Below are 25,397 nucleotides of genomic sequence, written 5' to 3'. Positions count from 1 at the left end.
GTGATTGTGTACCATCATGAAATATACTTAACATGCCAACAAGGAAGAGGGTGACAGTCTTTTGTGCGCAGTTTAAATTCCCCTGTGCGAATGCACAAGCGCATATCTTGGAGAGAACACTGGTAGGGGAAGTCCTAAATGAAAACTTTGATTCAGTGAGAGGGAGCTTGATAAATAAAAGGACAGGGTAAAACAGGCTGAAATGCTGCAACATGTTAACGTCAAGAAAGAGAACGTGCAGGAATTTTGAAAATCTGTAGGACAGCTGAGTCCCGGGATATATCCCAGATTACTACGGGAAGCAAGGGAAGAGATTGCCGGGGCACTGACAATAGTCTTTGCAAATTCGATGGCCACAGGAGTAGAAGCTGACGATTGGAGAATGACAAATGTTCTTTCTTTGTTCCAGAAAGGTTATAGAGTTAATCTTGGGAATTAGAGGCTTGTGAGTCCGATGTAAATGGTGGACAAACTAAAGGAGAGAATGTTCAGGGACAGGATTTATGAGCATTTTGAGAAGTGAAGTCTGATTAGCGATAGTCAGCATGTGAGGGGCAGGTCATGGCTCAAGAGCGTGACTGACCTTTTTGAGAAAGTGAATCAACAAACTGATGGATGTAGACTGGTGGAAGTGGTATTATATGGATTTCGTAAAGCATTTGACATGCTACCCTTAGTAGGCTCATTCAGAAAGTCAGGAGTCACGGGATCCAGGGAAACTTGGCTGTGTGTACTCAGAATTGGTTTGCCCATGGAAGGCAAACAGGGTAGTAGTTAGGAGTGTATTCTGCCTGCAGGTCAGTAACCAGTGGTGCTCCACAGGAACCTGTTCTGGGACCAATGCTCTTTGTGATCTTTATAAATGACTCGGATGAGGAAGTGGAAGGGTGGGTTAGTAAGTTTGCAGATGACACAAAGGTTGCTGGAGTTTGGATAGTATAGAATGTTGTGTAGATTACAATGGGACATTGATGAGATGCAAGGCTGGGCTGCGATGTGGTAGATGGAGTTCAATCTGGAAAAGTGTGAAGTGAACAATTTGTAAGGTCGAACTTGAAAGCAGAATGTTAATTGCAGGATTCTTAGCATTATGGAGGAACAGATAGATCTTGTGGTCCATCTCCATAGATTCCTCAACTCTACCACACAAGTTGATAGGGTGGTTAAGAAGGTGTATGCTATGTTGGCGTTCATTAATCAGGGGATTGAGCTCAAGAGCCACGAGGTAATGTTGCAGCTCTATAAAACTCGAGTTAGACCACACTTGAAATATTTATTTATTGAGATACAGCACCGAGTAGGCCGTTCTGGCCCGGCAATCCCCCGATTTAATCCTAGCCAAATCAAAGGATAACTTACGATGACAAATCAGCCTACCAACCAGTACCTCTCTGGACTGTGGGAGGAAACCTGAGCACCCAGAGGAAACCCAAGTAATCACAGGGAGACATACAAACTCCTTACGGGCAGCGACAGGAATTGAACCCAGGCCGCCTGTACTGTGAAGCATTGTGCAAACCACAATGCTACCATGCCACCCCCTGGTCACCTCTTATAAGAAGAACGTGGAAGCTTCAGAGAGGGTGCAGAGGAGCATTACCAGGATGCTGCCTAAATTAGAGAGAGTGTCGTATGGCAATAGATTGAGTGAGATAGAGCTTTTCTCTTTGGAGTGAAGGAGGATATAAGGCAACTTGATAGAGGTGTATAAAATTATAAGAGACATAGATAGACTAGACAGCCAGCAACTTTTTCCCTGAGCAGAAATAGCTCAAACAAGAAGGCGTAATGTTAAAGTGATTGGAGGAAAGTAGAGTTGGGATGTCAAAGGCTGTTTTTTTTAAACACAGCATGTGGTAGATGCATGGAACACACAGTCAGAGGTGGTGACAGATACATGAAGCATTTTAAGAGATTTTTAGAGAGGCACATGGATGAAAGGGAAAACAAATGGAGCACTAGATTAGATGGAAGAGCTAGATTGATCTTGCAGTAGGTTATAAGGTCACCACAACATCGTGACCTGATCAGCCTGCACAGTGCTGTACTGTTCTATTTTCATATAAGCTGCCAGATTGCCAAAAATCCGAACAGAAATTGCTAAAATAGTTAAAAGGCTGCAAAATACCGAGTTCATGAAGTTTGCTAAATAAATGCAATGCACTCTCTTTTCATTTATACGCAAGTGGCCGTCTCATTGTAAGACCTTGTGGGGAAAATATTGTTTTAAAGTTGAGAAATCTACACCCAAATCCCACAGTGTACGATGATGAAAGGAAGGATTTAGTGACGACGGTTAAATCAAAGCAATCGCCTCTGGTGACAGTGAATAGATTGCTGCTTTTGCTCATTTCTTATGAGGACTGATAATCTGAAGTCATCCGTGCTGTACCAGCAAATCATCCAACATTACAGAAGGCGTGCAGCTGATAAGAGACTGAGCTAATTTCTGGACACTGGGATAGCCTTGGGTTCTATCCCATAAAATACACATCAATGGGACAGCATTAGGGATATTCCATATTTCCTCATGACATTGAAAGACAGGATTTCAGCCCATCTAGTATTTGCCAACTCAAAGAGCAATGCAATTGCGCACTAATTTTCCCTGTAACTTAACCTTTTATTTCCATCATCCCCAGCTGTGTCATAACAGAGGATACAACTGAACAAAATTCAGGAGGTGCAACAAGACTGTACCATGATTTACTGCAGTACACGGTACACATACCGTGGTACAAGATGGTGCCAGTGAACCAAGGCGACGTGATGTGGGCTGCTTCCAAAACTTTTAAATATACTTCTGAATTACTCTCACTGAAATCTGTAGCCTGTGATTTCCCTTTGAGCAACAACCTTTTCAACTGTATTAATGAAATACCGATTTCGTGATCTTCTGAAGGACCCGGCAGACTCAATTCTCAAGCCTGCAGGTACAGACAAAGTACATTGTGGATGAAGGTATATTGCCACGGCTGAAAAAGAAGGAGGGAAGGACTCCAATCCAAGCTGAAACGCAAAGGAATGAAAAGTTCCTCTATCCAGCATCTTGATAGCAAATGCACAGTCGCTGGAGAAGATGACTGAGGACCTAAAGGTAAGATAGGTGAATTGGAGAGAAATGAGGAATTGCTGCCTTCTGTGCTTCACAGAGATGTGGCTCACTCTGAATATGCCGGCTACGTGGACAAGACCCAAGGGCTTCTCGAACACAGGATGGACTGGACTACTGATTCAGAGAAGAGAAAAAGTGCGGGTCTATGTTTCATGATAAACTCTTTGTGGTGCTCAAATGCAGTGGTCTTGCCGTACTCTTGTCTTACCAACCTGAAACATCTAAGGATTAAGTGCCGACCTTTCTACTTACCAAAAGAGTTCTCTATGATCCTAGCCACAGTTTATGTACTGCCAAAAGCCAACTTCAATCAGGCACTTGAGATAATGAATACTACCATCACCAAACAAGAAACAACCTACCCTGATGCCTTTCAAATCATAGTCGGGTACTTCAGTCAAGCTTGTTTGAAGAAATCTCTGCCCAATTATCATCAATATATAACCTGCAACACCAGGAGTCCCAACACATTCAACCACTGCTATACTATGATTAGGAATGCCTACCATTCCATGCTTAGACTGAACTTCAGGAAAGCTGATTATTTCACTGTCCTTCTCTTAACTACCTACAGGCAGAGGCTAAAGAGCGAGGCTCCAGAGATAAATTAAACAAAAAGGAGGTCATGGGAGGCAGAGGAGCAGCTATGGGTTTGCTTCGAGTTGGTGAAATGAACCATGTTCAAGAACTCATTTGAGGATCTGAATGAAAACATCACAAGTGTCACTGACTTCATAAAAATAGTTGCAGACGAGTGTGTCCCCATGAAATTATTCAGAGCTTTCCCCAACCAGAAGCTCTGAATGAAAAATGAGATCTGCAATCTGTTGAGGGCCAGATCAGTGGCATTCAGGTCTGGTGAGCAAGTAAGGTACAAGAGTTCCAGATACAATCTCTAGAAATCCATCTCCTGTGAAAATGGCAATTCCAGCCAAAACATGAATCACTGAAGGTTGTTCAACAGCTGTGTCAGGGCTTGAATGTTATCAGCACTTACAATCCAAAACCAAACAACATAGATGACAACAAGGCTTTGCTCCCTAACGTGCTCAATGCCTTCTATGTTCACTCTGACCATCAAGACATGGAGGAGCCTTCAAGCACTCCCACAGCCTCTGATGACTCTGTGATTTCAGTCTCTGATGCTGAAATCAGAGTATCTTTCAGGAAGGTGAACCTAGAGCCAAAGAGGGAGGAGAAGATGGCGGCGCAACACAGCGCACGCGGCCACCCCAAAATGATATCGTATTTGTTAAGTAGGTACAGTGCATAATCCTGATTTGATGGGGACAGACATGAGAAGCACGGAGGAACATCTGGAGAAACTTCTGAAATGCCTGCTTCGCTGCCGTTGCTACTGTGCGATCGAGAATCTCCAGAGGGGAAGGCCCCAAATCCTCGGCTTTGCCTATTGCCGGGGCCGGGGTCGAAGTGCTCGGCAGAAATGGTGCTCGGTGTCGGAGGGCTGGTCAGAGGCTCGAAGTTTTCGGACGGACTCAAGAGTCGGCTGTTTTTGGGTACTTCCAGGGTGCTGCATCGGCAAGTTTGCGGCGCTGGAGATTCATGGCAGGAAGAGAGTTTCTCTTCCTTCTACCGTCTGCATGAGATGATGGGACTTTCGAGAGACTTTGAGACATTTTTTGTTATCATGCCCATGGTCTGTTCTTTATCAAATTACGGTATTGCTTTGCACTGTTGTAACTATATATTATAATTATGTGGTTTTTGTTAGTTTTTTTAGTCTTGGTTTGTCTTGTGTTTCTGTGATATCATTCTGGAGGAATATTGTATTATTTCTTAATGCATGCATTACTAAATGACAATAAAAGAGGACTGCGTGTCCTCATAATCTAATCTAATCTATTCTACAGCAAGCATCTGGCCCAGGTGAGGTACCTGGCTGAGTATTAAAGAGCATAGCTGATCAACTGGCTGAGTGTTCACAGAGATCTTTAACCTCTCACTTCAGCAGTCTGAGGTACCTATCTGCTTCATACAAGCTTCAATAAATACCTACTGAATGACTAAGAACATGGTAACCTTCCTCAATGCCTATCGTCCGGTAGTACTTAAATCCACTGTGATGAGGTGCTTTGAGAGGTTAGTGATGAAACATATCAACTGCTGCTTGAGAAGCGATGTGGGTCCACTCCATTTTGTCAACCATTACAACAGGTCCACAGCAGATGCCACTTAACTGGCTTTTCAATCAACCCTGGACAGCTAAAAAGCATACATTGGGATGCTCTTTATCAACTATAGCTCAGCATTCAGTACTATCATCCCCTCAAACCTAATCAATAAGCTTCAAGACCTTGGTCTCAGCATCTCTTTGTACAATTGGATCTTTGATTTCCTCACTTGCAGACCTAGTTAGTCTGGATTGGCAAGAACATCTCCTCCACAATCTCCATCAGCACAGGTGCACCACATACAGCCTGGTCCATCAGGGGTAAAGCCCTCCCCACCATCAAGCACATCTATATGGAGCACTGTCACAGGAGAGAATCATCAAGCACACCCACCAGCCAGGCCATGCTCTCTTCTCGTTGCTGCCATCAAGTTGTTACAGAACTCTCAGGACCCATACCACCAGGTTCAAGAACCATCAGGCTCTTAAACCAGCAGGGATAACTTCACTTACCCCATCGCTGAACTGTTTCCACAACCTATGGACTTACTTTCAAGGATTCTTCATCTCATGTTCCTGATATTTATTGATTATTTATGTATTATTATTATTATTTCTTCTTTTTGTTTACACAGAGTTTGTTGTCTTCTGCACTCTGGTTGAATGCCCTAGTTGGGCGGTCTTTCAGTGATTCTGTTATGGTTCGTGGATTTACTGAATATTCCCACAAGAAAACAAATTTTATGGTTGTACATACTGACATATATGTGCATTGATAATAAATTTACTTTGAATGTGAACTTTGACCTTTGAACCTGGATGAAGAATTACTTTTGTCGTCTGCAGGACATTACAAATCAGGAATGAACTGCCAGGAAGAATAGTTGAGGTAGATTCAATCAAGAAGTTCAAAAGGAAACTAACAGGTACAGGAGGTACCCTGGGCTACAATTGATCTGACTTACAGAAACCTGGCTTCATGCAAATTCACCCATACATTTTTCATAGTTATAATAATAAGTTTCAAGGTATTCATTAATACCTGCTTACAGTATATATTATGGATAGTGTTATGAAATTATTCAATGTAATGGAATAACTATATCAAGTGTATATAAAGAAAACCATGTGGGTTGAATTTTGGTCCAAAACGTCGACAATACTCTTTTGCTTAGATGCTGCCTGGCCTGCTGAGTTCCTCCGGCATTTTGTGTGTTTCGGACTTTTGGAGAAATCAGCTACTGGATGTTTTTAAGGAATGGAATTCTTATGTAACACAGGGATGGCTAATACTTGAAAGAAAACCCGGTAGGCAGTGACTATAGGGCAAGGAGAGGAATGGATCAGTGTCAAAAAATGCCAAACTAAATCCACTGTGATTCAATGTTGTAAAACAATAAAACATATAACTCCGGGGGGGGGGGGGGTGGTGAACACTTTTTATAGGCACTATATATATCAATGATCAGGATGACAGAATTGATGGCTATGTGGCCAATTTTGTGGACACTACGAAGATAGATGGAAAGACAGGCAATGTTGAGGAAGCAAAGAGGCTACAGAAGGACTTGCAGATTAGGAAAATGGGCAAAGAAGTGGCAGATAGTATACAGGGTTGGGAAGTGTTGAGGCCTCACTTGGAGTTTTGTGAGCAGTTTTGGCCCCCTGATCTAAGAAATGATGTGCTGACAATAGACAGCATGAAAAGAAGGTTCACAAAAATGATTCTGGGATTGAAAGACTTATCATATGAAGAGTGTTTGATGGCTCTGGGCCTATATTCAATGGAATCCAGAAGAATGAAGGGGGAGGGGATCTCATTGAAGCCTATTGAAGTTGAAATGCTTCGATAGAGTAGGTTTGGAGAGGATGTTTCCTATGGTGGGAGAGTCTAAGACCAGCTTCAGAATAGAGAGAATGTCCACTGAGAACAGAGATAAGGAGGAATTTCTTTAGCCAGAGAGTGGTGAATCTGTGGAATTCATTGCCACAGGCAGCTATGGAGGCCAAGTCAATGGGTATACTTAAGGCAGAGGTTGATAGATTCCTGATTAGTCAGAGCATGAAGGAATATGGGGAGAAGGCAAGAGATTGGGGCTGAGAGGGAAATGGCAGAGCAGATTTGATGGGTCAACTGGCCTAATTCTACTCCTATATCTTTTGGTCTTACACCACATTTACTTTGACAATGGAATACTTAAATGAGCTCAATGGTGACATGAACTTCTCAGCATTTAATAGGAGAAATCTACTGTAGTCATTTTATCATGAGGTTACTAATAAAGGAAAAACCTCCTTGCTTTCTAAATGGCACTGGCAATGCTTTACAACCAATAGGAAGTTTAGAGGTGCAGTCAGTGATACAGTGTAGGAAAATTAGTGGTTTTCCTCAATGCTGGTCAATTTCTAAAGTGAAAAGATGGTGGGGGGGGGGGGGGAGGATGGACACATCCTGATCTATGTCCTTGCATTATATTTCTAAACCACAGTATTTTCAGATCTTTCCCTCTGACAAGTTGCTACAGTTTTTACCTCATCCATTCCCAATGGAAGCAGGTCAAATTAATATGTAGTAATTGTGGCATTAAGCATTCAGAATTGCTTTATGCAATTCATATATACTCAGTCAAACTCACCAAAACATTTCTAGCAACACACATCAAAGCTGCTGGTGAACGCAGCAGGACAGGCAGCATCTCTAGGAAGAGGTACAGTGTCAGCAATCATCAATTGGGATTCAATTCTGGCCATTGTCTGTAAGGAATTTGTACATTCTCTCTATCACCACATGGATTCCTCCCACACTCCAAAGATGTACAGTTAGGGTTGAGGTTGTTACGGACATGCTATGTTGGAGCCAAAAGCATGGTATCACTTAAGGCTGCCCCCAGCACAATCCTTGCGGATATGATTTGATGCAAATGATGCATTTCACTGTATGTTTTGATGAATGTGTGACAAATAAAGCTAACCCTCCATCTTTACTTAGAAGATTCCCAGTCAACTACATTGTAAAGTAGACAAGAAGGTGTGGGAAAAAGACAGGTTCAGCCTTGTCTGTAATACACCACAAGTTCTGTGGACTGCCTTCATGCTTCTGACTCCAACCTCATCCACAATCCTGCACCGTGATTAGTTGCCAAATGGAATCGTTAACAAAGGAAGCGTCAGATTTCAGCATCCCAACTGCTGATGCTCCACACATGATAAATAACAGGAGAGAATTAAACCAAGTCCAGGTTTGAGTCCCAGCAGGGCAGCTGGGGAATTAATATTTACATCTCAAGTAAATCAGGAATGAGAAAGCTAGTATCAGCAATCACTATTACAAACGGACTGATGGAAAATAAATTCTAATTCATCAGTCCCAAAGGAAAGAACATCTACCCAAAATATATGCCATTCTAAACCACTATATAGTTGACTTTGCATCATCTCTTCAGTTCAGATAGAGGTGGACTATAAATATTGTCATAACCAACAACATTCACATCCTGCGAATGAATCCTATTGGCAGTGGGAGCATCAATGTTATTTTATCAACAATTTCTAAATAATGTTTTTAAAAAAACGCAATGCTAGGGCAGTTCTCTGTGAAAAATAATCTATTTGATATTCTGAGATTTACCTGATTATTGGACTGTACTTTACATTGGTTTCCTTCAGTTTTTTCAGTGTTTTCTTTTTTGCGGACAAATAGTGGGTGATCTGGTAATTTTTCGTGTGGTGGGGCTTAGGGGGTTTTGTTGCCACTATCGCTATACTTTTCTGCGAGTAAGGAGGTTGTGGATTGTTATTGTCACTGTTGTTTTCCGTGGGTGAGGGGTCAGGATTGTTATTGTCGCTGCTTTTTTTCTGTGAGTGAGGAGGTCAGGGACTGTTATTGTCACTGTTTTTCTCTGCAAGAAAGAGGAAGATTTTAGGGTCTGCAAGTTTTGTTTCTTTTCTTTTTCATGCTGGGGGAAGGGAGTTGTGTTTTCTTTCATCAACACCCATGGTTTTTCTGTATTTCATGGCTATCTGGAGAAGACAAGTATCAGATTTGCATGTACATGCATACTTTGACAATAAAATGAACCTTTGAGTTCTGGTCATCTACCTACAGGAAAGTTATCAACAAGATTGAATGAATGCAGAGAAAAATTACAAGGATGTTGCCAAGGCTTGAGAACCTGAGTTACAGGTAAAGATAGAATAGGTGAGGATTTCATTCCCTGGAGCATAGGAGAATGAGAGGGGCCCAAATCTCTGGACTGGGATCTTCTGACTCAGATACAAAAGGACAAGTAGTGAAAACATATCACTCAATTAGATTTGCAAGTTACAGCCCGACAAGAAAGATGGAAGTTCATTTTTAGAGATGATGAATAATTCTTCTTTGAAGTAGGGCATTTCACACCATTGTTGCAGAAGTGATTAAAGTGCTAGATTAGTATCCAGGGGCCTAATGATCCAGAGGCCCAAGGTTTAATCCTGCCATAACAGATGGGAATTCAAATTTAGTTAATTAGATACATTTAGAATGAAAAGTTAGTTTCAGTTATTGCTACTCTGAAAATGTTGGCACGTGGCCAAGTGGTTAAGGCGGTCGTCTAGCGATTTGAAGGTCGCTAGTTTGAGCCTTGGCTGAAGCAGCATGTGTGTCCTTGAGCAAGGCACTTAACCACACATTGCTCTGCGACGACACCGGTGCCAAGCTGTATGGGTCCTAATGCCCTTTCCTTGGATAACATCGGTGGCATGGAGAGGGGGGACTTGCAGCATGGGCAACTGCCGGTCTTCCATACAACCTTGCCCAGGCCTGTACTCTGGAAACTTTCCAAGGCGCAAATCCATGGTCTCATGAGACTGACGGATACCTATATAAAACTCTGAAACGCACAGATAGTTATAGACATTTTTTTGTTCAATAACCTACTTCAGGAAAGGAAATCTGCTGCCTTAATCAGTCCAGACTACATACAGCTTCCAATATGCAAGAATTTTTAACTCCCTTCTGAAATGGCCTGGCAAGCTATTTAGAAATGGAGTGATTGGGACAAGCCACACATGTCAGCTTTAATGAACCTACGAATAATTTGAATTATTTTAAAACAGCGAGCAAGATACTCTGACAGGTTCCGCGTACAAGGTCCACATCAATTCTACAACAGGTGATTTTCATTTACAATAATTAAGAATGGTGCTCCACCAAGACCTAAGATCCCATGACAAAAGCAAATAAAGCCAACAAAACACAATATCAACAACAAAACCTTAATTAATCTGCAGTCAAGAATGGTGAAAAGTCCATTGCTCAATGACACATGAAAGACAAGTTTTAATTCGTATAGTCAACACAAATAATTGGATACATTACTTTAAACCGTTAAAATAAATGTCATTGAGTTGTTAACAGGTCAACCTCATAAATTCTTGCAAAACTACTGCAACTGATCAAAATAAAGTTCCAAGTACATAGTAACATACATCAAAGTTGCTGGTGAACGCAGCAGGCCAAGCAGCATCTATAGGAAGAGGTGCAGTCGACGTTTCAGGCCGAGACCCTTCGTCAGGACTAACTGAAGGAAGAGTGAGTAAGGGATTTGAAAGCTGGAGGGGGAGGGGGAGATCCAAAATGATAGGAGAAGACAGGAGGGGGAGGGATAGAGCCGAGAGCTGGACAGGTGATAGGCAAAAGGGGATACGAGAGGATCATGGGACCGGAGGTCCGGGAAGAAAGACACGGGGGGGGGTGACCCAGAGGATGGGCAAGAGGTATATTCAGAGGGACAGAGGGAGAAAAAGGAGAGTGAGAGAAAGAATGTGTGCATAAAAATGAGTAACAGATGGGGTACGAGGGGGAGGTGGGGCCTAGCGGAAGTTAGAGAAGTCAATGTTCATGCCATCAGGTTGGAGGCTACCCAGACGGAATATAAGGTGTTGTTCCTCCAACCTGAGTGTGGCTTCATCTTTACAGTAGAGGAGGCCGTGGATAGACATGTCAGAATGGGAATGGGATGTGGAATTAAAATGTGTGGCCACTGGGAGATCCTGCTTTCTCTGGCGGACAGAGCGTAGATGTTCAGCAAAGCGGTCTCCCAGTCTGCGTCGGGTCTCACCAATATATAAAAGGCCACATCGGGAGCACCGGACGCAGTATATCACCCCAGTCGACTCACAGGTGAAGTGATGCCTCACCTGGAAGGACTGTTTGGGGCCCTGAATGGTGGTAAGGGAGGAAGTGTAAGGGCATGTGTAGCACTTGTTCCGCTTACACGGATAAGTGCCAGGAGGGAGATCAGTGGGGAGGGATGGGGGGGACGAATGGACAAGGGAGTTGTGTAGGGAGCGATCCCTGCGGAATGCAGAGAGAGGCGGGGAGGGAAAGATATGCTTAGTGGTGGGATCCCGTTGGAGGTGGCGGAAGTTACGGAGAATAATATGTTGGACCCGGAGGCTGGTGGGGTGGTAGGTGAGGACCAGGGGAACCCTATTCCTAGTGGGGTGGTGGGAGGATGGAGTGAGAGCAGATGTACGTGAAATGGGGGAGATGCGTTTAAGAGCAGAGTTGATAGTGGAGGAAGGGAAGCCCCTTTCTTTAAAAAATGAAGACATCTCCCTCGTCCTAGAATGAAAAGCCTCATCCTGAGAGCAGATGCGGCGGAGATGGAGGAATTGCGAGAAGGGGATGGCGTTTTTCCAAGTACATATGTAATTATGTCTTTCTCTGTCAATTCAGTCTCCTGCATTAGGTATTCTTCCAGTAAAATAGCTGCGCTTTCGGACACAGAGGTCCCTCAGAGCCAACCAAACGTGCTTTTTTCTTTGTTAAATGTCTTCTTTCCTAGACTCCAAGAACTCTGGATACGGCAGGTTGACCCCATCAGTGAGCCGCTCATTGGTGGAGGTGCTGGACTGGCTGCAGACTGAGTTGCTGCCTGCTGTGAAGGCAGCGTGCAGTGTAACCGTGAGTAATTGTCTTGGATGTTTCTCTTGCTATTGCAAGACCCTGTTGGACATTGATAATGTAAGAGCCCCAGGCCGGCTTCCCTTGTTTGGTGGCACGATAGCTGGCTAGGTAACCTCAGTTGTAGTGACTGGGCCTCAAGCTGCAGGCTTGCCTGCTGCTACAGTTCTGGAGAGGAGATGCCGATGGTGTCCATGCTCGGTTAGGAGCTGGCCTCACTCACTGGTGCTGCCCTCTTGTGTTTGATCAGTGGAATGGCAGGCTGGATTACATGCATATGTTGGTCTATGGACCGCCGGAAACGGAACCATCAATCTGCGGGACATGTCACTCAGAGACCTGGGCTGATATATATGTGTTTTTTTTTTGTGTGACTGTGTGTGTGCTTGTTATTTTGCATGAGCTGTGTATATCTTGCAACTTGGCCCTAGAGAAATGCTGTTTCATTCAGCTGTATTCATGTATAGCCGAATGATAATTAAACTTGAATTTGATTTGATTTAAAAGGTTCTGCATTGATTACAAATGAATGACACATAAAGTGCCTAGCATCAGTTTATTGTCACACAATCAAAGTATAAAAACCATCTTATGTAAACACGAGAAAGTCTGCAGATGCTGGAAATCCAAAGCAACACACACAAAATGCTGGAGGAACTCAGCAGGTCAGGCAGCATCTATAGAAATGAACAGTCAACATTTCGAGCCGAAGCCTTCTTCAGGACTGATATCTTATGTATTTATACTTACTGTGTTTATTTTACTATAGTGTTCGTTATCTTATGTGTTTTTTTTGGACTGTATCAGATCTGGAGTAACAATTCTTTTCATTCTCTTATGTACTGAAAATGACTTTAAACAAACTACCTATGAAAGTTAAGCCATTAACTACCAAGGTCCCAACCTCTGCAATTCTTCATCTAAGCTTCTCCCACTCTCTCTCCTTTCCTTTAAGTGTTAAAAGTGCGACATACAGTATTGTGAAAATGCCTTAGGCACACATTAAAAAATCTGTAAAGCAAAGATGCTTTCAAAGATAATGAAATGGAACGTTCCCAATTTTCTAAAAAAACATCCTATAAAGAGCAGTAAACAGTAAAATAAAAACTCAAATCAATATTTCGTGTGTTCATCCATTGCCTCTAAAACAGCATCAATTCTCTTAGATTCACTGTCATGCAGTTTTTAAAGAAAATCGGCTGGTTGGCCGTCCCAAGCAGCTTGGAAAATTTGACACTGTTCTGCAGACTCTCACCTTCTCACTTGCTTCTGTCTCCCTTGGTAATCCCAGACAGCCTTTATGATGTTGCGATCCGGGCTCTGTGGAGGCCTACTATCTGTTGCAGAACTCCTTGTTCTTCGTTGTACTGAAGATAGTTCTTTGTGACCTTGACCGTGTGTTTGGGGTCGTTGTCCTACTGCAGAATGAAGTTGGGACCGATCAGATGCCTCACTGATCCACTTGTACTTCTCAGCATTGAGGATTTCATTAATTCTAACTAGGTCACCAATACCATTTGCAGAAATGGAGTTTGAAACCTGCAAGAAACCTCTGCAGTGCTTCACTGTTGGCTGCAGACACTCATCAATGTCGTGCTCTCCAGCTCTTCTATGGACGAGCTGCCTCCTCTGTGAACCAAAATTTTCAAATTTTGACTCTACTTCAGAGCATTTGCTGCCATTGTTCAGCACCCCAGTCCTCGTGTTTTTGTGTGTAGGTGAGTCTCTTGGTTTTGTTTCCACTTCGGAAGAATTACTTTTTGGCAGCATCTCTTCCATGAAGAACACTTCTGGCAAGACTTCTCCGAACTGTAGAGAGGTGTACTTGGGTTCCAGTGTTTTCTGTGAGTTCAGAGCTGAGAGCAGTGCTGGACTTCTTCCAATTTAGAAGACACGTTGTTTCACCTATCTCTCGTACGCTGCACGAGGCTACATCCACACTACGCCGGATAATTTTGAAAACGAAGCTTTTTCTCTTCGTTTTGACCTTCCGTCCACACTGAAACAGCATTTTCAGCCCCTGAAAACGGAGATTTTCAGAAACGGTCTCCAGAGTGAATAAATCTGAAAATGCCTAATATCCGTTGCAGTGTGTACAGGGTAACCGGAGATTTTTAAAACCGCTGTCATGACGTGCCGGAACAGATGGCGGCAGCGCGGCATTTCATTGTTTTATTATTATTATTACTTTATTGTCACTAAACAGTTGATACTACAGCGTACAATCATCACAGCGATATTTGGTTCTGCGCTTCACAGAACCTAACAATTTCAGAACAGACGGCAACGAGACTGAAGCCAGAAGTGTTAGAAATGTACTCACCAAATACTTTGACCCATAGCTTACTGAATAAATAAGTATACTCACTTTGCCTTGTTTTCTGTCCTTGCTTGTATGAAGGTAAGGACAGAAAACACCCTCCGCCACCTACAGTTTAAATTCCATGCGGAATATTTTGGAGGATCAAGAACCAAGAACCAAGTACCTATTTATGCAAGTACTTCTCTGACAATAGATGTGTAACAGCCTAATGTAACATTGTATGGAAATAAAAGATAACACTGACGCAGACATGTTTTTATACATTTAACAAGGTACTTTATAATGCAACAGAGTTAGTCAGTTTTTCAGTGTTCATCGTCAGCCGGGTCATACAGTCCATGAACTCCCTGTCGGTTGTCTCCATACGCTCCAGTATTTGTTTTTTTTTTAGTTTTAAGTCCTCCTGTGTGAGAGCCAAGAGCAATTCCTTTTAACTTTTTCTACTCCATAACTGGACAAACGCGCGCCAAGTATACCGTTTCCTCTTCGCTTGTTTTCTGTGTGTCCTGCGCATGCCCAGTAGGAGGAGATTCGCCCAAATATCCGTCTAATGTGGGCAGAGATATTTTGAAAAAAGCTTAGTGTGGACACCTGTCGTTTTTACTCGAAACTGGCGTTTTCAAAATTATCCGGCGTAGTGTGGACGTAGCCTCAGTTTCTGTGGTCAGTCACTGCGTTTCTGGTGCTCAACCTTGCCCATTTCCCTGTGCTTCTTCAAAAGAGTTTGGACAGCACATCATGAAACTCCTGTCAATGGAATTTCTGCTTAGGAGACCTTGTGAATGCAGGATGACCACCCTGTGTCTTGTTGCTATGCTCACTTTTGCCAAGGTGTAAGAATTGATGATTTGAAGGTTAAATTGTCACATCTGCCCCACCCTCACCTTTTAGTTTGGTTGTTCTTTGCTCAGTTAGATTCCTTCTACACCTGTTTCTGTTTCAGTTAATTAGTTTAGTTCATTCAACTCTATGTCATTGATCATCAGTATCCTGTTTGTTACCTTTGTTTAATTATGAATTGGGCTATATACCTAAAAAGTAATCAAGCTTTTACTTGAAAAGGGGTCTGTCACTGAATATCACAAACAAGAAAAAATCTGCAGTCGCTGCAAGTCCAAGAAGCACACACAAAGGTCTCGGCCAGAGATGCCGACTGTACTTTTTTCCACAGATGCTGCCTGGCCTGCTGAGTTCCTCGATATTTTGTGTCTATGACTGAATATGCTACTTTTTTTAACGAACTACAAAAATATCTCTGTAACATTTAATTTTCTTTGGAAAATGAGTATTTGGAAAACTAAAATTTGCTCTCTTCTACTGAATGCAGAAGACAAACAATAAACATTTAAAACAAAATTTATGTAAAAAATCTAGGGTGCCTGAGTCTACAGTTACAGTACTGTAAATGGAAGCAGTGTTTGTTCTGTTGATCATTAGCACCACATTCCCTGCAGAATCTGTTTAATAACGTAACACTGCAAAACAATTCACCTCTCAAGCAGCAGGACCTCTCAATGTTTCATTTTAATGTGCAAACAGTGGGCTGACACAGTTCAGAAAGTAACCCATTAGCTTAATAAACAATTTTATGTGCCCATTGCTTTTTAAATTGAATGGAGAAAAATAATGAATATTGAAAAGTGACTTACGATTTATCAGCATTTCCTCATGCCTGGCCTTATTTCTGCACATATTTCCAAAAATGCATTTTTGTACAGAGACCTTTAGAAGAACTTGACTTTGCGACAGTTCATTGAATTGCAATGACACAAAGAGAAGGACAAACGTAAGATAAATATTTCAAAATATGTTTTTCTACGTAGCAATACTGTTATAAATCAGTAATACCACAGCATTATTATGCAGATGTTGTCTCCATTACATGAGATCATCACAGTCCAACTGTATAACGTACTACTCTATCCAAACATCTCCATTCCCCTTCCCCAAACTGATAGATATCTGCACATTCAGCTCTCCATCTCAATGCGTTTCCCTTCTCACTACTTCTCCCAAATGATGTAGTTCTATACACCTACCCCCTCAGCCATCAGGTTCTTGAACCAAAGGGAATAAGTTAACTTCACTTTCCCCATCAAACAGAGGATGCAGAGGGGGATCACAAAGTCGAGGAAAGAGGACCGGGTCGAGACAACAGAGACTTATGGAGAAGAGAAGTTCGATGGAGAAGAGAAGTTCGGTGGGTAATAAAATGGACGAATTCACGGCGCTAGCCAGGCGTCAGAGAACATTCCGGGAGTGCAGTGTTATGTGTTTTACTGGGGCTGCACGAGGACATACCTGACCAAAACTTTTCCATGGATGGCTTCCAGACCGTTCGGGCTGACCGGAAGTGCACTGGAAGTCGTAAGCATAAAGGAGTTAGGTGCTTACTGTTCTGGTTAACAACAGATGGTGAAATCTGGATCATATTACGATCGAGGAACGTGTTTGTAGACCAGATATTGAACTTTTTACTGTTGGACTTCGGCCATATTCCACCGAGATACAACACTGGGCGTTACGGGAGGCTGTTCCTGCCTGTGGCCATCAAACTTTGCAGCTCCTCCCGTGGAGGGTCAGACACCCTGAGCCAATAGGCTGGTCCTGGACTTATTTCCATCTGGCATAGTTTGCATATTGTTGTTTGATTGGTTGTGGTTTTTGTATTGCTATATTTATGCTCTATTCTTGGTTGGTGCGGTTGTAACAAAACCCAATTTCCCTCGGGATCAATAAAGTATATCTATCTATCTATCACTGAAATCTTCCTACAACCAATGGACTCCCTTTCAAGGACTCTTCATCTCATGCTTTTGATACTTATTGCTTATTTATATATTGCTGTTGTTTCTTTTTTTTGTATTTGCAGTTTGTTGTCTTCTGCACTCTAGTTGAATGCCCTGGTTGGGCAGTCTTTCATTGACTCTATTGCGGTTATTTTTCTATAGATTTATTGAGTAAGCCCACAAGAAAATGAATCTCAGTCTCGTACTTGGTGACATATATGTACTAGCCTATTTCTGCTCCTATGTCTTATGGCCTAGGATAGTCTTTATGGTTCTCCTACAATGTGGTTAGAATGGAAGTAGGTATGGGGAGCTTCTCTCAACTCAATCTCCCCAACATATGGAGACACTGCTGTGCTTTCTTGACTAAAGAGGTGATGTTGAAGTACCAGGTGAGATCATCCGTTATGTGCATTCCCAGAGGCTAAGTGCACCCAATCTCTCCATGGAGGAACTGCGTACGTGCAGTCAGGAATGGTCAGCCTGCACCTTCATAAAGTCCACATCGTCACTTTCGTCTTACCCATGTTGAGACTCAAATTGCTGTCTTCACACTTTGCCATCGTTGACGAGGCCAACCACTGCTGTGTCATCAAAACTTGATGATTCCGTTTAAAATGGATCTAGCAGTACAGTCATGCATCAGAGGCGTGAACAGTAGCAGGCTGAACCTACAGCCCTGGCGGGCACCAGTGTTCAATGTGATATTTGCTGCCAACACAGACTTACTGTGGTCCCTCTGTCAATAAGTCCCAAGATACAGTTAGAAAGAGAGGTGTTGAAGACCCAACGAACACAGTTTATCCACCAGCTTCTGGGGGATGATCATATTAAATGCCAAGGTGAAGTCAATGAACTGCATCCTAAACATGGGCCTAAACATTCACCCTCTCTATCACTGGCACAGTGTGGCTACAATTATCATCTACAAAATCTCTCAAACCTGTGTTCTGAACCAAGCTGACAAGGACAGCTGGCAGATGGAGTGCTATCATCTGCAATTTTCCTCCAAGTCCCACAAATGAGCAGTTGACAGCACACTAACATGCTGCATCACTCTGCGGTATGGAAACTGTACTGTGGCAGACTGGAGGGCTCTATAACAACAGTCAAAATGGCCCAACACATCACCAACTTCAGCCTATATAGCCTTCAAGGTCATACATACAGAAAGGTGCCAGAAAAACACCAGTAATATCATGAAGGATCTCACCAATCCTGCTCGGGGACTGTTTGTCACACTCCCATCAGGGAAGAAGCTATACAGCATCAAACCAACCCATCAAGCTGATCAACACCTCCAGCTATTAACCCACCTCCACAACCACTACTTTGTCATTTCCTCTCACGGTCATATTATGTACAAATACTCCTCAATCTAGTATCACTTTATGTACAGACAATCAGTTTACGCATAAGCTAATCCTATGTATTCATATTTATTGTCTTTTTATTGTGTTCTTTCAGCATATTATGGGTTTTTTTCCTGCTGCATCAGATACGGACCAGCAATCATTTTATTCTTCTCTACACTCGTGTACTGACAAATGACAATAAACCATCTTGAAGTCACTCAGCATCCTGCCTTACATGTTCAGCGTTTTCCCTTGATTGTAGCTGGATGCAAAACCTGGAGCTCGCTACCCAACAGCTCTGTGGAAGTACGTTTTTACTAGAAGGACTGCAGAGTTTTGAAACACAGTTCAACAACCTCATCAAGGTCACTGAGAAGCCTAATTCCAAAAAAAAATGCAAAGTGCTCAAACCTAATCTCAATTGGATTTTGCTTCTCAACCAAATAAAATGACACAATCCACAGCAATTTCCGAGAAAGCGTGAGCTCAACTTGCCTCCAGGGAAGAAGATACCAATCTGTTCAAGTCAAATGTAAAAATCTAGAGAAAAGAATTAAACTATATAAACCCACATTAGTGAAGCCAATGGTTTTGTAAAAAAATTGTACCAGTGCATCATAACGGTGGCATTACAGAGCTGACTTACTACCACAATACACAGAGTTTTCAGTATTGAATGGCATCTTTAAAGAGAAAGCAAAGAGCTATTTGCACAGCACCTATTCTCAACATGTTTCAAATCATTCTGGTGCCAACTACTGTAAGTATTAATGAAGTGTTGTAATCATGAATTTGCAAGCAAAATGAGCAAACATTTGTGTAATACAAGTCTCACACACAACAGTGAGTGAACATCTAATTAATCTGTCACAAGCAGTGTTGGTTGAGAACTGCGCATTTAGTACTTACAGGGAGAAAGAAATCAACAGTTAAAAGCAGCAAAGACCGAGGAAAGGAGGGACAATTCGTAATTTATAAACAGAGTTTAGGAATAACTAAAAAGAACAAAAACGCAAGAGATTCTGCAGATATTGGAAATCCACAAAATGCTGAAGGAACTCAACAGGTCTGGCAGTATCTATGGAATGGAATAAAGAGTCGATATTTCAGACTGAGACCCTTCATCGGGACTGGAAAGGAAGGGGGAGGGGAAGGAGGCCATGCTGGAAGTTGATTGGTAAATCCAGGTGAGAGTGAGGGTAGTTGGGTGGGGGTGGGGGATTAAGTGAGACACTCGAAAATGATAAGTGGAAAAGGAGAAGGGCTGAAGAAGAAGGAATCTGGAAGGAGAGGAGAGTGACCTATGGGAGAAAGGGAAAGAAGAGGGTACCAGAGGGAGGTAAGAGGCAAGTAAGGAGGCGAAGGGTTAAGAGGGGAACCAAAATGAGGAATGGAAAAGGAGAAAGGGGATGGGGGAGAAATTACCAGAAGGTAGAAGAATTGATATTTGCGCCGTCAGATTGGAGGCTACCCACATGGAATAATGTTACTCCCACAACCTCACTGTGGCAGTAGAGGAGGCCATGGACCAACATGTTGAAATGGGAATGGGAATTAAAAAAGAGTAACTCACCATCCACTCAGAAATAATAACGTCCACCTTATCAACTGGGAGATCCACGTCCTCAATCCTTCCTCTGATCAGTGTTACAACATCATCCAGCTCATTTTCCCTAGGAGAAGAAATAGCAATATGTTGTACGGAAATAAAAACAAATTTCTTGTTATAACATACTGTACATAATGTTACTCGATATCAGAATCCAGCAATCCAATTACCTGTAACTGACAAATGATTGCACTGTATTGTTACTTGTTCTAAGCCACTTCCTTAAAATTGCTTTCAACTGGGATGGAATTAACAACTTGCATTTAAATGGTGTGCTGAAAGCAACAAGAAGTTCAAAAAGCCCAAGCATCAAAAGTTTGGACAAGCAGCCATCAGATTCCTGAACAGACAATGAACCCACGAACACTACCTCATTATTTTTGCTCTCTTTTTTGCATTACTTATTTAATTTTTAGCTATATTTCTTATTATAATTTCTTATATAATATATTTTAAGCATCGCATTGTACTGCTGCCGCAAAACAACAAATTTCACAACATAAACCAGTGATAACAAACCAGATTCTGATTCAGATTCATGGACTTCCTGACAAAGCAAGCCTGAGTTAGCTGGAGGGCATTATGAGTGTGTAACTTCAAAGTTCAAAGCAAACTTATTAACAAAGTACATACAGTATATGTCACCATATACAACCCTGAGATTTGTTTTCTTGTGGGCACTCAGTAAATCCAAGAACCATAATAGAATAAATGAAAAGACTGAACCCAACAGGATGAACAAGCAACAATGTGCAAAAGACAACAAATAGTGCAAATACAAAAAAGAGAAATAATAATAATAAATAATTAAGCAATAAATATCGAGAAGGTGAGATGAGGAGTCCTTGAAAGTGAGTCCACAGGTTATGGGAGTAGTTCAGTGATGGGGCAAGTGAAGACCAGACAATTTAAGAAGCCTCACATATGTCTTTGTGTAATCCTGCAGATCACTCATATTTCAACTCTCGCCCACACTGACACGAAACCAGGGGCTAACCAAATGATTGGAGATTACATTTTAATTGGCCATCAGATACTTTGGAAGTTCCCCGTGCTATTTCCCCTCCAAGACCGTCAAATTAAGGATCAGAATTGGTTTAATCACTGGAATATGTCGTGAAATTTGTTGTTTATATTATATATATATAAAAATATAGTTAAATTAAACAAGTAGTGCAAAACCAGAAAAAAAAGACTAGTGAGGCAGTGTCCATCCATTCAATTTTCTTTCAGAAATCGGATGGCAGAGGGAAGAAGCTGTTCCTGAATTGTTGAGTATATGTCTTTAGGCTTCTGTACCTCCTGCCTGATGGTAGCAATGAGAAGAGGGCATGTTCTGGGTGATGAAGGTCCTTAATGACGGACGCCACCTTTTTGAGGCATCACTCCTTGAAGATGTCCTGGATGCTGGGGGGGGTAGTGCTCATGAGGGAGCTGCCTGAGTCCACAACTTCTATTGACTGGGGATTTCATCCATTTTATTCTGACTAAACTGCTTTACTGATCCAATTGGATTTCCAAGCCCAAGCGATATAATCCTAAACTAATAGTCCATTAATAGATATTCCTCAGAAATCAAGGAACTACAGCTAGAATTCAATGTGCAATTTGCCACATTCCATAAAATAGAGAACGAATTTGTACCCATTGAATCTTATCTAATCAACGCTTCAATTACAAAGCCTCCCTGCTCTGAATCATTGCTTCAGCCTACAGCACATAGCTCTCACTGAGACAAACTGGTCTGCTTCCAAAATTTACACTTACATTGGCCTCCAAGACCACATTTGGCTCTGATTAGAGGTCAGCTGACAAAAAAATAGAGAAAAAGAAGAATGAATGACTGTGATAGCAGACAGACAAACACGACTTTTAGAAGGTGCAAGGAAGCACAGAAGTCAAAGGAGTAAAAAAGAACAAGTTCAAAATATGCCTGATGATGAGACAGAGCTGTGGAAAAAAAAAACAATTTCATTTCGCCTGTAAGTATCCACACACAAAATACAAATGTGATTTATTTAGTTATTTAGAGATATAGCATAGTAACAGGGCTCTCTGGCCCAGTGAGCTTGCCCCGCCCAATTACACCCATGTGACTAAGTAACGTACAAACCTGTATGGCTTTGGAAATTGGGAGGAAACCAGAGCACGCAGAGAAAACCCACGCAGTCACAGGGTGAATGTATAAACTCCTCACAGAGAGTAGTGGAATTGAACCCTGGTCACAAGTGCTGTAAAAGCAGCAATAGGTAGATTGATCCAAAGTCTAACTTTATTAGATTACAGTGTCACTGTAGCATTACAAATGCACAGATATACAAATATTAGAAGAGAAATCAGAAAGAATAAAAAATAAGTAACCTCAAACAGTCTAACAGGAGGCGACCATCACTTCCCCAGTTATACGTTAACTTATTATAGAGTCTAATGGCCTAGGGTAAGAATACCTCATATAGCGCTCTTTGGAGCAGCACATCAGTATTCGTCTATTACTAAAAGTGTTCCTCTGTTCAGCCAAGGTGACATTTAGAGGGAGAGAAACATTGTCCAGAAATGCCAGGATTTTCCATAGGGTCCTTTGTTCCACCACAGCCTCCAGTGTGTCCAGTTTGACTCCTATAACAGAACCAGCCTTTCTTTTCAGTTTATTCAGCCTGTTGGAATCACTCATGTTGATGCCATTGCCCCAGCACACCACCACATAGATTTATCAATGATCTAGATGATAATGTGATGAACTGGATGCACAAATTTGTGAATGACACCAAGATCGGGGGTGTAGTGGACAGTGAGGAAGACTACCAGACCTTGCAGCGGGATATGGACCAGCTGGAAAAACGGGCTGAAAAATGGCAGATAGAACTTAATGCAGACAAGTGTGAGTTCCTGCACTTTGATCTTACATATTGAGCAGTCAGACACTGAGGAGTGTGGTAGAACAAAGGGATCTGGGAATACAGGTCCATAATTCATTGAAAGTGGTGTCACAGGTAGATCGGGTTGTCAAGAAAGCTTTTGGTAGATTGGCCTTTATGGATCAAAGTACTGTGTATAGGGGATGAGATATTATGTTAAAGTTGTATAACACGTTGGTGAGGTCTAATTTGGAATACTGTGTGCAGTTTTGGCCACCTACTTACAGGAAAGATTGAAAGAGTACAGAGAAAATCTACAAGGATGTTGCCAGGACTGGAGTACCTGAGTTATAAGGAAAGGTTGAATAGGTTAGAACTTTATCCGCTCGAATGTTAAAGATTGAGGGGAGATCGGATAGAGGTATACAAGATTATGAGGGGTATAGATAGGGTAAATGCAAGCATGCTTTTTCCACTGAGGTGGGGTGAGACCATAACTAGAGGTCATGGAATAAGGGAACAAGGTGAAACGTTGAAGGGGAACATGACGGAAAACTTCACTCAGAAAGTGGTGAAAATGTGGGACGAACTTCCAGCATTTTCACTCATAAGGCCAGTGATGTTGTGGGGATGGAACTGGACTCTCTAATGGTGGTGTCTGAAAAGAGGATGCTGTCTAAGTTGCATGCCATCTTTGTCAATGTCTCCCATCCACTACATAATGTACTGGGTGGGCACAGCAGTACATTCAGCCAGAGACTCATTCCACCGAGATGAGGCACTGAGTGTCATAGGAAGTCATTCCTGCCTGTGGCCATCAAACTTTACAACTCCTCCCTTGGAGGGTCAGACATCCTGAGCCAATAAGGCTGGTCCTGGACTTATTTCATAATTTACTGGCATAATTTACATATTACTATTTAACTGTTTATGGTTCTATTACTATCTATTATTTATGGAGCAACTGTAACGAAAACCAATTTTCCCCCGGGATTAATAAAGTATGACTATGACTATGACATAAGTGATGCTTGCAAGCTCAATTTCAACATTTAAGATAAGTTTGGATCGGAAAATACTAGATGGGAGGAGTATGGAGCACTTTCGCCTGGGTGCAGGCCAAGGGGACTAGGCAGTTTAAATGGTTCAGCATGGACTTGACAGGCCAAAGGGCCTGTTTCTGTTCTGTAGCTCTATCACATGGATTTCCTCTGGGCACTTCCATTTCCTCTCACATTCTAAAGACATTCAGGTTTATAAGGGTTAGTAAGTTATGGGCATGCTATACTGGCACCAGAAACACGGCATCACTTGTGGGCATCCCACAGCACAATCCTTAGAATGTGTTAGATGCTGGTACAAACAATGCATTTTACTGTATGTTTCAATGCTGTAATGTGATAAATAAAGCTAATCTTTATAATCTTTCTGCCATATCCCAGCTTGTGTGCTGTGGTGTCTGAATTAAAACTCCTTGTTGTATATTTTTATCAGAATCACTTCTAGTTCTTCTCATCCCCATTGTCCACTTGCATGGACAATGGAACTGAAATAAATCAAAAGCTATTATCATCCCTCCACCACAGTGTGTTAAACCTTATAATTTTATTGAAATCCGAGAGAAATAGGAGAAAATACGTCATTGCGTGATTCAAACCACATGCAACTGCTGGTGTTTAATATCACAGCAGAATTTCCGAGGCCTGGGTGGTGTGCGTGCTATGAATCAATGTTGTAAAGATCAGGCAAGAATCCAACACAGAGAAGAAATGACTAAGCTACTGCAGGTAGGGAGCATCAATGCAAATGTCTGACAGACAGCTGTCTGCACTGAAATATAGAATAGGAGAAACAGACAGTGCCAGAATTATTGCACAAAATGATGAATCCCTTGTAATTAATGAGTGAAAGCCTAATGATGTCCAAAACATAGCAGTCCAAGGCCTGAGATATATGACTTCATTTACAACACAGCCCTAACAGTGTGTAACACCACAACATTCACAAATATAACAGCACAGGAGGAGGCCATTTGATGCATTAAGTCAAAAGCTACACTCCTGCTGCTTTAGATACCACGACACACCCTATTATCATGCCAGAGGCATCTGAAACCAGAAATCAAATACCGCAGTGTATCGCACATCAGTCTCACAAAAACCAACGCCAAATCTGGATTCGTACTTGACTGCTGTACACCGCTCATCTTAACCCAGAATTGTTTTAAACTGGAAGTCTTTATTCTTACTCAATGAAACGTAATTAGTCAGC

General features: G+C 42.0%; 1 protein-coding gene across 2 annotated transcripts in view; it reads right to left on the bottom strand.

Moving 5' to 3' along the window:
* The window catches only part of prmt3 (protein arginine methyltransferase 3), a 287,320-nt gene that overhangs the window by 192,760 nt on the left and 69,163 nt on the right, over positions 1 to 25,397 (bottom strand). For both annotated transcript variants that reach the window (XM_063061730.1, XM_063061729.1), the window contains one exon: positions 20,236 to 20,335. In XM_063061730.1, coding sequence (XP_062917800.1) covers positions 20,236 to 20,335 — 100 coding nt within the window. The remainder of the gene's footprint in view (positions 1 to 20,235; positions 20,336 to 25,397) is intronic.

The sequence above is a fragment of the Mobula hypostoma genome, chromosome 11, assembly GCF_963921235.1.
Source record: "Mobula hypostoma chromosome 11, sMobHyp1.1, whole genome shotgun sequence".
Lineage (NCBI taxonomy): Eukaryota > Metazoa > Chordata > Chondrichthyes > Myliobatiformes > Myliobatidae > Mobula > Mobula hypostoma.
This window is presented reverse-complemented; position numbering and strand designations above follow the sequence as displayed.